Consider the following 16,982-nt stretch of genomic DNA (forward strand, 5'->3'; position numbering starts at 1 on the left):
CAACAACTCACAGTCATGAGTAAAGAAGACTTTCAGGCAGCCGCTCAAATGTTTCCTCTTTGTTATGAGACGACTCGTCTGTTTCTACGAGTCTTAATGTTTTAATGAGGAAGAAGTTATTTATCATTCACAGGTGTCTTCACTTATCAGACCGCTTCTCAACACGCTGTACTCCACAGAAAGTGAAGCGGCAACTAACAATCATTTGAATTGATTATTTTCTAAATTAATGAATTCATTTTGTCTGAAAGATGTCGATATTCAGTGAACTCAAATATTCACATGTGAGACGCAGCAACTCGTTCAAATTTGGCATTTTTAATTAAATAATATCTGAAACAACTGATTGAATCGTGTTTGATTGGCAGCTGCTCCACTCTCCTGTTGGTACATGTAATAAATGTAATTCCCAGAAAAGTTTAAAACACAGAATATCTGAAATGTTTTCTGGGGGAAATGCACTTAAATTAAATCTATTAATCTAAATATCTATAATATACTAATAATAAAATATATATAATATACTATAATAAGTGTGAATCATCAACACACCTCGAATTCAGTTTGGGGAATATTGTCATATTGTTAAAATGATGGTACAGGATGTAAATGTTTTATATCAGCTCACAGAACAGATATGATTGTGAGTTATTAAATGTGTGTAAACAGTTGCTGACTGACCACACGGTATTTAAAACGATTTAACTATCCTGCTTCTTCACACACGTTACTGTGTGTCCTCCCACACGGGACATCACACGTTACTGTGTGTCCTCCCACACGAGACATCACACGTTACACACGGGACATCAAACGTTACTGTGTGTCCTCTCACACGGGACATCAAACGTTACTGTGTGTCCTCCCACACGGGACATCAAACGTTACTGTGTGTCCTCTCACACGGGACATCAAACGTTACTGTGTGTCCTCTCACACGGGACATCACACGTTACTGTGTGTCCTCTCACACGGGACATCAAACGTTACTGTGTGTCCTCTCACACGGGACATCACACGTTACTGTGTGTCCTCTCACACGGGACATCACACGTTACTGTGTGTCCTCTCACACGGGACATCACACGTTACTGTGTGTCCTCTCACACGGGACATCAAACGTTACTGTGTGTCCTCTCACACGGGACATCAAACGTTACTGTGTGTCCTCTCACACGGGACATCAAACGTTACTGTGTGTCCTCTCACACGGGACATCACACATGTTACTGTGTGTCCTCTCACACGGGACATCAAACGTTACTGTGTGTCCTCTCACACGGGACATCACACATGTTACTGTGTGTCCTCTCACACGGGACATCAAACGTTACTGTGTGTCCTCTCACACGGGACATCACACACGTTACTGTGTGTCCTCTCACACGGGACATCACACACGTTACTGTGTGCCCTCCCACACGGGACATCACACACGTTACTGTGTGCCCTCCCACACGGGACATCACACACGTTACTGTGTGTGCTGAACTTTGTTGTATTTGGTTGTTTAGTTCTCATGTTTTTCATTAAGTTCTATGTTTCTGTGAAATATGTTTGTAAAAAGTTGGAAGTGTATTAAAAGTGCCCAAATGTATTTTAAATGTCGTCGCTCCTCATTGTGAGAATGGGATATGTTGAGTGCTGACATTAACAGGCGTCTGTGGGTGGGGGGGGGGGGTGGTCCATCCACCGGATGTGGCGCTCAGACCACATCTGGAGGTGGGAGCTGCGTCACATTAAAGAGATTTGGTTTGCCTGGAACACACCGAGGAACATCCTTTAATTACCGGCGTCCTCAGTTGAAAAACAACAACGCATTTGGTCTTTGCAAACAGAAATGATGTGCGTGTGTATTTGCATCCAGTGCGGTGAAGTAAGACCGCATCACACGTGGCAGAGGAGACGTATTCTGCCACGTGTTGATGCCCGGTGTCAACAGGGTCTAAGGAGGAAGTCCAACACTTTGTATCGACATGTTTGCTCAGCATAGCACATAACTGAACACCGAATGTCACAATGCCAACAAGTCATCTTGGATACAGTTTAACCACATGTTGAGCTTTGGATCACTTTAACGGGTCCCTGACACTTTGAACTCTCACTATGAAGCCGTGGTGAGAGGCTGCATGCCTGTAGGTGTGTGAGCAGCATGAATCCTGAAAACTATTTCACAAGAAAAAAGCAAAAGGTTGAAAAATAAACATTTATGAGAGTTTGTGAGAATTTCTTTTTTCTATCTATCAAATGAAAAAGGACTCATGCTCTGCTTTAAATGTGCTTTCCCGCTCCAGTTGCTTTGGGGATTTGAACCAGCAACCTCACTCCTTCAATAATGACATGTTTCCACACAGGAAAGTAAAGACAGCAGTCAGAGATTCCATAAAAGATTATATTGCTGGTCTTAAATAATTATCGTCACGTTGGATGAACACCTTCAGTTTGATACGAACCACAACAACCTGTACACGGAGCATTTTACAATACAGTACTTTTTCCCTGCGATGGTGCAACAGCTGAGTCACATTTGGGCATTTCTCTTCAAACAGTAACACAAAAGTACACGACAAATACATAAATAGCTTTTGTTTCCCTTTAAATCATTTATAAAGCAATTGTATTCATGATTCTGGCTCTTGCTACGACATGTCATTTGACCGATATATAAATTAACATCAACAACAAATAATAATAATATTAATAATAATAATAATTAGAACAATAATAATATAAAAGCTATCTGTCTTTCATATAAATCTGGCTAGCTTACAGTATGAAATGATGGAGCAGAGATCCATGATGCATCCGAATCTCCTTATTCTAAATGCAGAAGTTCAGTTTCCCACTTTACAGAGTTTGTGAGAGAGGTTTGGGCGCCATGTTGGCTCAAGCAGGAGTCCACCGGCCCACATAGTGTCCTGAGGGTCCGTGGCAGCGTGGACGAACGTTCCTCAGAAGGTGGAGACTGTGAAACAATAAAGTCCTTCCTGAGTTTTCTCTTGGGAGTTCAGTTCTTCCTCTACGAGACGGAGGTTAGCGCCTCCGGTGGCGGGGCCTGGTATTGTGACAGTACATGATATTACACGAGGCTCCAGGACGTTTCCGGTCCTGAGTACCTTGTCGCACCTGATCTGTCGACCTTTTGTGTTTCCTCCCAAACTCTTCTCGGCTTGTTTGGTACTTCTGATTCTGTAAATGTCCCTAACCAAGTCCCCCCCTCCCCTTCCCACCTGGGTCACAAGGGTCACCGGCCGGGGCAGGATGTGGGTTTGATGCAGCGTCCCTGGAACAGCACCAGGTTGGCGGGGCAGTGGCAGCCGGCCACGCAGGGCTTGTGGCACGGGCCGATCTCATTCCAGTTGTCGCAGGTTTTGGTGCAGCCCGGGCCGCAGGTGTCGTACACCGCGCCGTGTTTACACTGAGTGGCTGAAGGGAGGGAAGAGAGAGTCAAACATTCAGCCTTTAATGGACTAATGGACTATTTCATTGTGCATTTGACAAAAGTAAAAGTTTTCACCAAACGTTATATGATTTAAAGTGACAGCACACTATGACAGACTTTTACAAACATTAATATTACACCATAAAGAAACACAGAAATGTAAAGTTTCATCCCTGGAAGATACAGTCGCAAAGGCTCCTTACGGTGGATCCTATTTGAAATAGTATAACACTAAACATAGTATCATCTATTTTCAATTTGTCCACTTTCATACGAATATGAAATATGCTTTAAACTACATTTAATTATTTATGCTTTAAATTCAGAAGCTGAGTTGGTGGATAGTTCAGGAAATGTTTGACGGCGGGCCCATGGTTACAGTATATATACAAGAACGAGAACCGCAATGGTCTCTGTCTGTCTGTCTATCTCTCTATCTCTCCTCTCTCTCTACCTTAGATATCTAGACTCTCTCTCTCTCTCTCTCTCTCTCTCTCTCTCTCTCTCTCTCTCTCTGTCTTTGTCTGTCTCGCTCTCTCTCTCTCTCTTCTATCTCTCTCTCTGTTCCTGTCTGTCTCTCTGTCTCTCTGTCTGTCTGTCTGTCTGTCTGTCTGTCTTCTCGTGTCTGTCTGTCTGTTCTGTATGTCTGTCTCTCTCTCTCTCTCTCTATCTATATCTTATATATCTATAAGAGAGATAATATGACTCGGGAGAGGCATCTCTCGCTCTCTCTCTCTCTCTCTCTCTCTCTCTCTCTCTCCTCTCTCTCTCTCTCTTAGGTAGGGTTAGACATGTGACCCCCCTCCTCACTCTCACCCTTCTTGTCTCGGGGTCAAAGATCACGAAGGGTCACCACGCCTTATAAACACTCAACATACCACCGCGGCACCAAGGCTGGTCGACTGGACGGCTGTCTATCCCCCCAACACACACACACACACACACACACACACACACACACACACACACACACACACACACAGTGGGATAACATGTTGGTATGCTCGTAAGTGTGTATGACAGAGAAAGGGAAAGTGCTTGTGTGTCTGTGTGTTTACATGCTACTGTATAGACATCAGCGTTTTAGATTCAGTCAGTAATGTGTTTAGAGAGTTAAGGTCAACTCCAGTAACTCTGTCACTCACACACGTCATGTCTGTTCAGCGTCTAACTGTTCATCAGTATGTGCTTGTCTGCTTTTAAAGTCTGAGAATATGTTTGAAATATCAATTCCAGATGAGTTGGCGGGAAGTTGCTGATGCTGCTCGACTGAATGTTTTAATAACAAATGAACTCTCAACATTAAATGATGTTTTCTTGAATGGCTCCAGGTGTGTGTGTGTGTGTGTGACAGTGGGGATGTTCTGCCACTAGAGGGCGGCAGTGTCACTATTTCTCCTCGTCAGTGTTTTCTTTCTTCCTCACTCCTCCTCATCATCACTCAGCTCCTGCCTCGACCCTTTCCCATCATCCATCACTTTGTCTTCCTCCGTCTGCAATCATCTCTCCCGTGTTCCTTCTTTTACTTTCACTGAAATACATGTGTACTCTTCTCCTCCCTGTCCTGGTGAAGGACAGAGAGATCAGTAAGGGTCTCTCAATTTAAAGGCCCACTTAAGCCCTTGGACATCACCCCCCCTCACCTTAACCCCCTTTGCCACCGTGACCTTCCACCTTTCCTCTAAAACAAACAGGTTGTGGCCCCCGCCAGAGAGCAGCAGCCACAGTAGCTTAGTGACGAGACGGGCGGACAGGGAGCGCTCGACGTCAGCGCACGTTTTCTCTAAAGCAAAATATTGACGTCGCCCTCAGCACACAAAAAAACATCTTCTTAAGTAGCTTTAAGGTTAATTTAATAATCAACATATGTGATTTTTAAATAAAGTTGTGAGGGTTTGAACACAGTTTGGCTGAATGTAAATGTAAATAAAGTAAAAAAGACACTTTCCCTTGTAAGATATTAAGTGATATTCGAAGAAAATATAAGATTAAATAATAAAAGAGACGCATAAACATCATAAAACCCATCCAGAACATAATGCTTCGACAAACTCTATCAAGATATTAGATATGCCATGTGATTTGGATGATTAATAATTGTTGTATACATGTTAATAAAGTGTTTTAGAGTCAGTTTCCTGCACAAATGCACGAGTGATGAAGGTCTGAGGACCGAAGAAGTTGCAAACAATAAGTCAAAGTTATGTATGAACCATCTATAACCAAGAAAAACATCAGAGGAGAAAGTATTTGATAAATGATGATAATACTAAAGATGTAATCTTCTAACACGGATCATGTTTAGATGATTTTACTAAAGTTAAGTCACTGAGGTAATGGCTGCCTCTTCACTTGTTATCTCTCTGTCCACTCACACACTCCTTTCATCTCTTGTCTCCTCTCCCCTTCATCATCCTCACCTCCGTCCTCTCCGTTTGAAGAAGACACGTGAGACAAGAGAGAGGCAGAGAAGACGTCATCTTAACTCTGCCTTTATTTTGAAACACCGGTGATACATGGTTTGACATGAAACAGAGCAGAGCTGCTGTTGGCTCAGTGTCATCAGGGAAACCTCGCCTGTATCGATCAGCTACTGTTTGAGTTGAGACACTGACAGGAAGCGACCTTTGACCTTTCTCTGAGATCGATCGCAGCTCCTGAGCGTCAGACTCTTTATGTGTGTTGCTTCTGGAATGTGTGGTTGATAGATGAACTCCTCCCTGTGAGGCTTCGAATGATATGAAATTAATATTAGTGAGTAATTTGTTAATCGCAATGTTTGTAATAATCCCTCTGGATGATTTAAGCGTACGTGGGCTCATTTCCAACACAGCAGAGTAAACAAGACAACTCATAAGTGGATATGTGTGCAGTCTTCGTCTCTGGGGATACACTCTGTGTCGCTGTAAATGGCCTCCTCACTCACTTCTCCTTAAAGCCTGTGTATTAAAGAACATCATAACTTTTCTCTTAATTTCCCTGGGTATGTCGTTGCTTTTACGTCCCGCTGGAGCTGTGAAAGATTTTTTAACGATGTGAAAATCCCTCAAGGTCCTCGACTGACACAATGTTGGAGGAGCTGAAGACCAGATGCTGACTGGACGTCCCATTTGAGTCACAGTTGGGCCTCGTCACACGTGATGTCCCAATTATTACCAACATGCTAAATGTTTTTTATTGGTGGTATTAGTGTGACCCGAATATCAAGCCAAACCTCCCCCCCCCCCCCCCCCGCATCCACTCGTACACGGGGGGGTTTGAAAACTGGGTTTTTTGTTCTTAAATGGTGGGAAGGTTGTTCCATACACACACAAACACACACACACACACACAAACACACACACACACACACTGGCGGCGTTGGCGGGGTCTGTGCTGTGTTGGGTAATGTAACACTGAAAACAGCTGACATGTGCACGTGTTGGTGCACACGAGAGGAAATGTGAAGTACGACAAGTGACGGAGTGAAAAGTAAAAACAAAAGGGGGAGACGATCTGAGTGGGGGGGGGGAAGGAAGGACCGATGAGAGAGTGGAAAAAGACATGGAGATGAACAGACAGATAGACGAGGACGATGAAGAGCGTGACGGAGATGGACCGACTCCTTCCAAGATAACGCATCGTCATGGCGACCGGCCTGTCAGTCAGTCTGTCAGCCACATCCACTCCTGGCCCCATTACAGCGCTCGGCCTCACCCCGACTCACACAATGGCTCTTCTGTCTGTGTGTGTGTGTGTGTGTGTGTGTGTGTGTGTGTGTGTGTGTGTGTGAGTGTGGGTGTGTCTACCCACAGAGCCATTAGCAGGTACTACAGAGCAACTGGAGGGCCAAACCCCCCCCCCACCACGCCTCCATGTATGAGTGACACTGGAGCCCTGATGGCTCCCCAACCCCCTAAAGACGGCGCGGGCAACACAGAGAGTTCGTCTTTTTGGGGGCTGAAGGAAGTGAAGAATACTAACCTGGATGTTATGTTACCAAGAGGAAACTGTTCAGCAGCAGGATCCTGGGACGGAGAGGAGAGCTCAGACTTACTGACACAACGTTAAGAGCAAACGTACTATCGGCTCATTATCATAAAACAATCAGCCAGAGTCCATAGAGGAGAAGTAATAACAACCACAAGGGAAACCCAGAGAGCGCAGACCTGGAGCATGGCCTTTTCTATAAGCTAAGAATAATGCGTTGTATCCATGTATGGCTTCTTCTTCGGCCCATGCTTCACACTTCCACCAAGTTTCATGAACATCGGGAAAGAAGTTTCCCCGTGATATGGCTGACAGACAAACAGTCAAGCTTATTTATCATTGACTATTTGGTATTTAAATATGAAATCCCAGTTAATGGCGGTAATACAAGCGTTTGCAGAAACACAGGGATCATCTATGTGTTTGGATTTGTGAGTATTTGACTTAGAAAGAATATAAAAACGTGCCAGGCAGACGAGGCGACCGATGAGAAGTGAAGCTGATATCTGACTGATGTGACTTTGTGCTTGAAGGCAAAAGAAAAAAACATGGACCTGAGGTTTTAAAAGTTTTTAGGAGATAAACAAAGGCCAAATTCAATAAAGATTAAGCCCTGAATGTGTGTTAGTTTATGAGTGTGTGTGTGTGTGTGTGCAGGGTGTGGGTCATGTGTGTGTCTCTGTGTGTGTGTGTGTGTGTAGAGGGGGTTTAAAGTAGAGATGAAAGGCCGGCCATTGCCTGCTGATGACTGATAGCATTCAGCAGGGCTTTGGCTGATGTCTGCCAGATAACACAGAGGACGGCTCAGTCACTCTGCAGGCCGGGGAGCCTCAGAGCAACCAATCACAAGTCACCGCAATCTTTTACAGAGCCAATCAGGAGCTGCGACTTCTTTGTATTTGCCATTATTAAGTATAAGTATAAACTGTACAGGTACAAAGTGACATAACACCCGAAGAGGAGGATAAGTTCTGTGATATTTATCCACCAGATCCATCAGGACGCCTCAGGGTGCAGTACAGTTCTTATACTATGACATCTAAGCAGTCGTCTTTAGCAGCACGCTTAAAGGCCTGAGAAGAAAGGCTCGTCAGCACCTTTCTGATGACCTCTGCATCATCTTATACACATCTTTATTCAACCATCACATTTGGGATCTCCAACAGGATTTAAAATAAAGTTATATGGGTTTGAAGTGGAAATGATTGAGAGCAGGACTAATGATGAAGATATGTTTATCTCACAGTGTGTTCACTGAGGCTGCAGGTAACACACACGGACAACATGCAGCCTTCAAGTCGCTTCCTGCAGGATAAACTCTGTTCATGTGATGCCTTTTAAAAACTAAAACCTCTCTTTCAGCCGCTGTCGGGGCAGTGACACAGAAAAGCCTTGTTGGTCCATTCTCATCCCCTGAAACAAAGAGGAGGGGAGGAGCGGGGTGCTGCGGGGTCAGGGGACAAAGAGCACATGTTCCAGGAAAGAGTCGTCCACTAACGTTTTGTAGAGCGCTTTTTAACTGCCGGGCCTGAGCCAAGACAGCGTGACGACAGCCATGTCTGTTAAAGCAAACAATCCTCACTTCATGTTTCACTGCAAGGTTGTTGTAAATCCTCAGACAAACCGTTAAGAGTCGCATTAAAAGTCTTTTCCTGCACTCGCAAATCACTTAGCCGTTAAACAAACCTGCCATGCTGACTGCATGTGCCACAAAACATCTTCTCAATAGACAATTGCCATTATAAGCTCCAATTCTACTCATAATGTGGAATCATGCATCGCATCGAGGAGCACTTCTAACCCCGACATCCTACTGGAAACGTTTTGTAAATGCATCCTGTTATAAAACGATCCACCAGTGTAAACATGTCGGACGCACAAAAAAAGTTGGCGGCGGTGATGAAAATACAGTTGAACCCGTCGCCGACATTGATGTGTATTAGAAAATGCTGTGTCACAACGTGTACGATGACAGAATACGTATTCCCATGTAAGCTACGAACTGCTCACATGACATCTTCAACACCCGCTGTACAGTGATACTACCAACAACCAGCACGTGGAAACACAGTTACAGGTTCATGGTCCGCACTGCGCACGTGTATCCACCACAGGACAAGGTGGTTTTAATGAGCCCACACTGTACTTTCTATCAATCAAACACACACACACACACACACACACACACACACACACACACACACACTTTGACAATACCGCCTTTATTTGGAAATTCCATTTTCTCTGCTTTAAAGGGGGTTCCCCGTGTGTGTGTGTGTGTGTGTGTGTGTGTGTGTGTGTGTGTGTGTGTGTGTGTGTGTGTGCGTGTGTGCGTGTGTGTGTGTGTGTGTTTTTCTTGGATGCTGACTGCTCAAGGGCTTTCCCCTACTTGGTTTTTCCAAAAGCCCAATTGACTGGAGAGAGTGCAGCTATGACCCCCCCCCCCCCTCTCTTTCCATCCTTCGCTCCTCTTAGAGACGTTTATAGTTTAATGTATTTGTCCAGTGTTGCCAAGGCACATGCACAGATGTTCACTCTCACAAACACACACGCTGGAACTTGTATACTTGTGAGGACACTCACTGATATAATGCATTCAGTGGCCCCGACCCTTAAAGGAATACTTCACCAACACATCAACACCCCCCTGTGAAACCTTCAATTCTTAAAGAGTGCCTCCACGGAGAATCCAAAACCAGAGAACGTCTTGATGAAGTGAATGGGGGCCGGGTTTAACGGTGAAAATATATAAAACCATCTGTTTACAAAGTGTCACACAAGTCGTGCAGCTTCATCCAAGTGTCACATGTTCGCTTCCACCAGACACGTGTGCACGTCGAGTGAGAAGTGATCATACAGCTGCACACATGATGACACGTGTGACTTCATGCCGCTGATGTTTCCATGAGAGCAAAGAAACTGTGAGTTCGGATGAGGATGTAGAAGTCTTATCAAACATCAGAATACCTGTGACCCCCCCGAAGGGGCCGTAGGTCATGTTGCAGACGGTTCTCTTCAGATTGTGTTCATACACCATCTTCAGCTGGTACTGGTCACCGTGCTCCACGTTCCCCGCAGTGCCTGCACGCACACGCACACACACACACACACACACACACACACACACACACACACACACACACACACAGGTGTAGGTAAAGGTCTCAACAAACAGCATTTAACCGTTTACTGTTTAGTGCATGTGAGGTACCTGAAACAGAGAAGACTGAACACTTCCTGGGGTGAAGGACCGCCAGGTGAAGAAGATCTGAACACCTGTGAGGAGAACAAAAGACACACTGTTACACAATCAGAATCATCGTCGACGTACAGTGTTTCTTTTAAGGATGCACCGATTTAAAACAGCTGATAGAGTATCGTGACAATGGGGACAATATATTCAATTTACAAAAAGACGTCTCCCGTCTTTATTTATTTCATCTTCAGAGCTCAGAGACACCTCAGCGCGGCAGATGCTTCCTGTGGTTGAAACCATGTTCTCATCTGAAGGGTGGTTTCCTTTTATATTTTAACTCCTACTCTAAAAGTAATTAGTGGAACAGCTGGTGGATTCTTTTTTAACATTGGTTTTGGTTGAGGTGTAGATGATTGGTCTCAGTGATGCTGATCCTGGATGTTCACCACAAGCCCTCAGAGAAGGAGTCTGTCCGCTGTGTGGACCCAGAACACTGACTGTGACTGTTGTAATGTTTGTCGAGAGAACAACAACGAGGGAGCTGGAAACTGGATCCCACACGTTTTCTTTCTTCCTTAGAAAACCGCTCAAGTCAGTTCTGAGACTAAATGTTTCACCATCTGCCCACCTCCGTCTGCCCTGACAATATTTACAACGTGCTCCTCTGTCGAGGCCGGGCCAGCCTCCAAGATGCCCACCCGTCTCTGAAGAATGCCGACAACCGCAGGTAACCAAACAAAACGTCTTCCAAGCAGACTGATTTAGTTGGATACAGCTCACAACGTGATGACGTGGGAAGCTTTCGAGGCAAACCACCAGAGCTGTTCCCAGAAACCTCGCTTTGTGGAAGGCTGTGCCCCCACAGCACGGCGACGGCAGGTAAAGTGTTCACGTCATTTGTTAGAATAAGGCTGCCAGGGTTAGGGGTCAGCGCCTCGTGTAGTTTAAGAGATCGGGGAGACATGTACTGTATGTTTCAGACCGAGCATCTCTCTACCACAGCAAACAGTAACTGCTCAGTGCTTTCCAGACACGTTGAAGCCGTGCACAACGTTTTCATTGACCCTGTTCACATTAGGATGAAGTATGAAGTATGAAGTATGAAGTATGAAGTATGAAGTATGAAGTATGAAGTATGAAGTATGAAGTATGAAGTATGAAGCGCTTTGACAGGATGACTGCCGCAGAGCCGCTCAGAAACATTTGAGCCAGGTTCAACTTTTTCCCATTTCCTTGTTGGAGCCCTCTGCATCACTTCAACGCTTCGCCAAAATGTTGAAGAATGTAAAAATATTTCATGTGAAACTTTAATTCTCTTTTTCGCCTGTTTGCCTACAAAAGATTAGAGCGAAGACACAAACAATGTTAAGGTCAGTAGTTGCATTCTGCAGAGTGACCCATCTTATGATAATAATATTATTAATAATAATAATAATAATAATAATAATAATATTATTAATAATAACAATAATAATAATAATCATAGTAATAATAATAATAATAATAATATAATAATTAATAATATTAATAATATTAATAATATTAATAATAATAATAATAATAATATTAATAATAATATTATTAATAATAATAATAATAATACATATTAATAATAATAATCATCATCATCATCATAATAATAATGATAATAATAATAATAATCATAATAATAATAATAATAATAATAATAATAATAATAATAATAATAATAATAATAATAATAATACTGATAATAATAATAATACATTTTATTTGTATAGCACCTATAAAATATAATAACAAAGTGCTTTACGGCGGCAAAAATAAAAACAGAATCCAATTAAATTACAATAAATAAAATAGGTTTTACATGGGGGCACAGTGTGTTCCATCTCCTGCCTGCGCAGTGACATATCTCACTGTCCTGATCCCACATCATTCCTTTCCTCCCGCTCTCCTTCCTCTTCCCAACTTTCAAATACTTTTGGCTTTGAGGGGTCAGTTAATCATTTTCGATCCAAAACGAGCCCTTCAGACTGGAGGCATTTGCACATTTCACTTGACCTCGACTCGGTGGGGGTCAGTGCAATAACAACGCAGGATGACGCTTTTGGGTTCAGACAGCTATGCAAGCAACTCGGTGGTTAGCCTGACATGATACGCAGAACTATGTTTGGGCCGCTGGCGGCTGATAGATCGTGGATAAATCATGGCGAGGGAGAGAAACTCCTGACGTGGTGGTTTTGGGTTAGAATAAAAAGACATGATAATGTGGTGGGAAGCAACAGCAGGGATGGATTTCCTCCGAATGAAGAAGCGGTGTGATGAGTTATGAATGGGCGTTTAAAGTAAGGCTTTATTATAAGCTTGACTGAGGGTCAAGACATGTGACCAGTGTGGCCACAGTGCACAATGTGTCTGTCCACAGCTCTGTGGCCCCTCCAGCAATGACCTCCTCACTACTGACTAATATGAGCATCGACTTCATACGACTTCTTTAATTATTAGTATTATTTTACATACCCTTTAGATGTTATTCCGATTGATTGCAATTCAATGCTAACAGGTGTGTCTACAGATGAAGCACACTGATCTTATGTTTGAGGTCGCTGTCATACCAAAACGTAAATGATTCATTCATTAACTGAAAACAATATAAATAAGAACATAATGTCACGTGCTGTCGACACCCTGAGGTGCAGCTCTCCTTCGTGAGACAGTGATTTAAGTGTCCTGGCGGAGGACATTAGGCTAATGCCAATTTGACCTACAAAACATGAACACAGGTGAAGGCCTCATGTACAGGGAAGGGGGGGGGGGGGGGGGCAGAGAGAGCTTAGTAACACCATCAATGATCCTGGTTAGAGCGCAGATCTGTGGAGACTCGATTTCTGTGTCTAAGTTAGGTCGGTGTCATTTCTTCTAACAGCTTCTACTGAGGCTTCTGAATGTGTATCCTCATATTGTTTGAAAACATTAGTATTAATAGTATTTTCTTTAATGACTATCACTCGTCGGTGCGCCCCTCCCTTTGTTAAATGTTTTATGACCGCAGTGAAAAAGTAGTTTTTGAGGCTAAACAGCAATAAATGTGGATTATAACAGAACATTTATCTTTGGACTATACATTTAGACTTTACAGTTATTGGAAGTGTTTGGATCACAGGAGTCGGAAACAATCCTTCGCAGCCCCCACTGGAATCTACTTCTACAATATTAGTGTAGCTTCATCTGCAACGGTGCACAAATACCAGCTGTGAACACAATGAATCGACGTGCAGTGAGAGAAAACAAGTCTAGATGCTGAACATATCCATCTTCATCTGTGACACAACGTCCAACACACTCGCATTAAACTAAACCTTTGTTAAGTCCACTTACGACACAAACTTGCCCACTTCCACCTGGATGATGGCGTTTTGAAGCTGGACTTCCAGAAGCAGGGCGTCAGCCACACCTCCCTCGCTGGTGGTATTGGCATGTGGGGAGAATACCCGCAGCATCCCCATGTAGCTGCCCACCACCACCTTGTCTACGCAGTTAGAAAGACAGAGGAGGACATGAGTCAGGATGGAAGTTATTACCTCGAACAGCAGACTGTGTGTTCCCCTCAGCATTCCCAGCGGTGGGGGTGGGGGACAGTGGATGTGGGGGGGAAGCATGCAGCACAAAGATCAGCTGACAGTAAAACTACAGCTGATCTTTTGGATCTTTAACACATAATTGGGATTTTCTTGCCGACATACATCAAGATATGCATTTTGTATAATTGTACAACACTATGAACTGCAAGCAGCAGACACATTTAACTCTGCATATCATCCACACGAGTTAAAGTGGAGAGACCATCATCTCTTCCTCACTACACACTGACCGTGTCCGGTGCCACTGTTGTCCACGTCTCCGACACACAGGCATCCTTGGTCAAACTCCTCGCCCTCGCCGAGCGCTGCCGACCACCAGTCACGGGCCTTGAACAGAGACATGCTGCCTCTGATTGGACGGAGAGATGAAAGAGAGCAGGGTCAGACTTCTTCTGTTGTGAACGAGCCCAGTCTGTTCATCTTTCAGTCACCACAGAGGAACAAAGTGTTACTGGTTTAACTGGTTAGGTGCCTTGCTCTAGGGCACCACAACAGTGAGGAATGAAGAAGGGGCAGATTAGAGGTGTACGACATCATATTGTTCCTGATAATACTTACATTTAAAAACAACAACACATTGTGATAATATTCCAACTTGTTGACGTAATGACATCATAGTCATCTCAGTGATCTGTGCACCACACTGACACTTGCAGCCAATGGCAGACCAGAAGATCAAGTCACATGACCCCAGGATTCTGAGTGTGAGAGTCGAGGGGGAATGAGGGGGGGGGGGAGGTGGGGCAAGCAGCTTTTCTACTTGCTAAATGCTGAGCAGGTGGAACAAGCTGCTAATCCAGAGAGGGAATCCCTCCCGTCGCCACACTGAGCGGGACTTAAAGGAATATTACACATTCTACTTCCAAGATAGTTCACAAAAGATTAAGGTTTAAAACGCTTCGAGAGAAGGAAGTACGATCAAATGACATACAATACCAACAAAAGCAAAGAGCTGTTTACTTATGCAGTGTTGGTATTTGCAGAATGTATGAATATAATAATAATGTTTCTTTATCGACAGCAGGGAGGGGTAAACCCCTGTCCGGTCTGTTTAGCTGTGGCTCAACCTGTTGCACATCATCTGCACTTCTTATAACCAGTGACCATTGATTAGCTGTAAAATGTGCCTCAAATGTTTTCTGCAAGCATGAAGCTGGGAGAAAACTTTAATGAATTCCACTGAGGGAAAACCAAAGTGTTTCCAAGTGGTTACTATCTGATACTAAACACGGGTGGGCCGGGGAACAGTGTTCAGTCCCCTGAGAAGGAAGACGTCCTGACTACCCTGAAGGCTCGGGGGATGTTGCTCCTGACCAACACTGTTTAAGGATTAACAAGTTTCCACAGGCAGTGTCACGGAGGAACAGTGCACTGCATTATATCACAGCTTACATACCCCTACAGGAGGCATCGCAGTGTGTACAGTACAAACACCATAACTATACCACCTTCTAATACCCCGAAGCATCACATTACAAACATTTAAATATATATATTAAGTGGTTTAATTGGATGGTAATGAGAATCATCTGGGATCCTTCAGTATTTACAGTACAGTCCTTTATATGCGTGTGTAACACAGGAAGTATTGTTGTTTCTACAGCACAAACTTTAAGTGTGTGTTCTCTTGGGCTTTATTGGAACATGACACCTGTGGGCAGATTGTTCTACAGCCAGGAGGATGTGTGTTGGTACATAAGTGTACTATGACAACAACAAAGAGGAGTACATTATAAACACACCTTCAGGAGCTGTTCGGGTACAAGTCGGTGCATCCCGCTCAGGTAAATGAGCAGCTAACTGCAAGCCGGCTGAATTAAATGTAGCTTAGCTAATTAGCTAGCTCTCCAAGTTACCTGGACACGAGCTAGCAGGGCAACAACAGAGTCTCAGCCCCTCCGCTGATGACACAACACACCCAGGTGTGTGCGCGAGCTGTTCTTACCTTCACGTGCACGAGCCGGTCCGTAAGAGCCGATGGTTTGTTTCTCCTCGCTCACACAAACATCACATTTCTAACCCTCTTGCTTGCAGCCATCGTCCTGTTGTCATGGCACTGACGCTCAGCGGAGAAGCCGGGCGTTTGTGCGCAGGAACGGAAGTAGATGGGTTGCCGGGAGATTGAGTTTTTGGACTTGTGCTGTGAGTAACTAAGGACTACGTTTTTATAACAGTTGCAGATATTTTTGTATTAAACATGTTATATAGGCATATATTAGCTCAATTCAAAGATGTGATATTACTCTGCTATGATATTATTGATATTATATGTAAAAAGGATACTTTTGTTCAACTTATAAAAGTTATAATAACCAAATAAATGGATTATAGCCACAGTAGTGTGTGAATATAAAGTACTACAGATAAAATACAGTTTATCACTGTATGACACTCAATTCTTAGATTTATGTCTCTTTTATTTAGTACATACACATGCATTGTATCTGTTACCTTTTAATAAAATCAGATTCGTTTTCTTTCTCTTTTTAATTTGCTTAATTCTGATACTGTTCCCATCTCACAATACAATCATACATCTTTTATATAATCTGTTTTGATATCTGTGAATGTACATGGATATAATTGTATAATTATCATATAAATGGAAATGAGTATTAACATACATACTGTATGTATTATCTTCTATGGCTCAATATACATATTATATACATCACCTTATGGCACAAGATTCCAGCATTTACTTACAGTAAATGTAAGTAAATAAAAGGAAGCATTATATTTAGGATCATAG

The 16,982-nt window shown here is 43.4% G+C and overlaps 1 protein-coding gene across 1 annotated transcript; it reads right to left on the reverse strand.

The window, feature by feature from the left end:
• Positions 1-3,244: 3,244 nt before the first annotated feature.
• Positions 3,245-16,310, reverse strand: bbs9 (Bardet-Biedl syndrome 9). The gene is made up of 6 exons (XM_029451067.1): positions 16,176-16,310; positions 14,461-14,579; positions 13,968-14,118; positions 10,623-10,687; positions 10,379-10,492; positions 3,245-3,426 (listed from the first exon to the last, which is right to left on the reverse strand). The coding sequence occupies exons 2-6, from the start codon at positions 14,570-14,572 to the stop codon at positions 3,245-3,247; spliced, it is 624 nt and encodes a 207-aa protein (XP_029306927.1). The 5' UTR covers positions 14,573-14,579; positions 16,176-16,310.
• Between the last annotated feature and the right edge of the window lie 672 nt (positions 16,311-16,982).

This window comes from Cottoperca gobio, chromosome 16, assembly GCF_900634415.1.
Source record: "Cottoperca gobio chromosome 16, fCotGob3.1, whole genome shotgun sequence".
In the NCBI taxonomy this organism is placed as follows: Eukaryota; Metazoa; Chordata; class Actinopteri; order Perciformes; family Bovichtidae; genus Cottoperca; species Cottoperca gobio.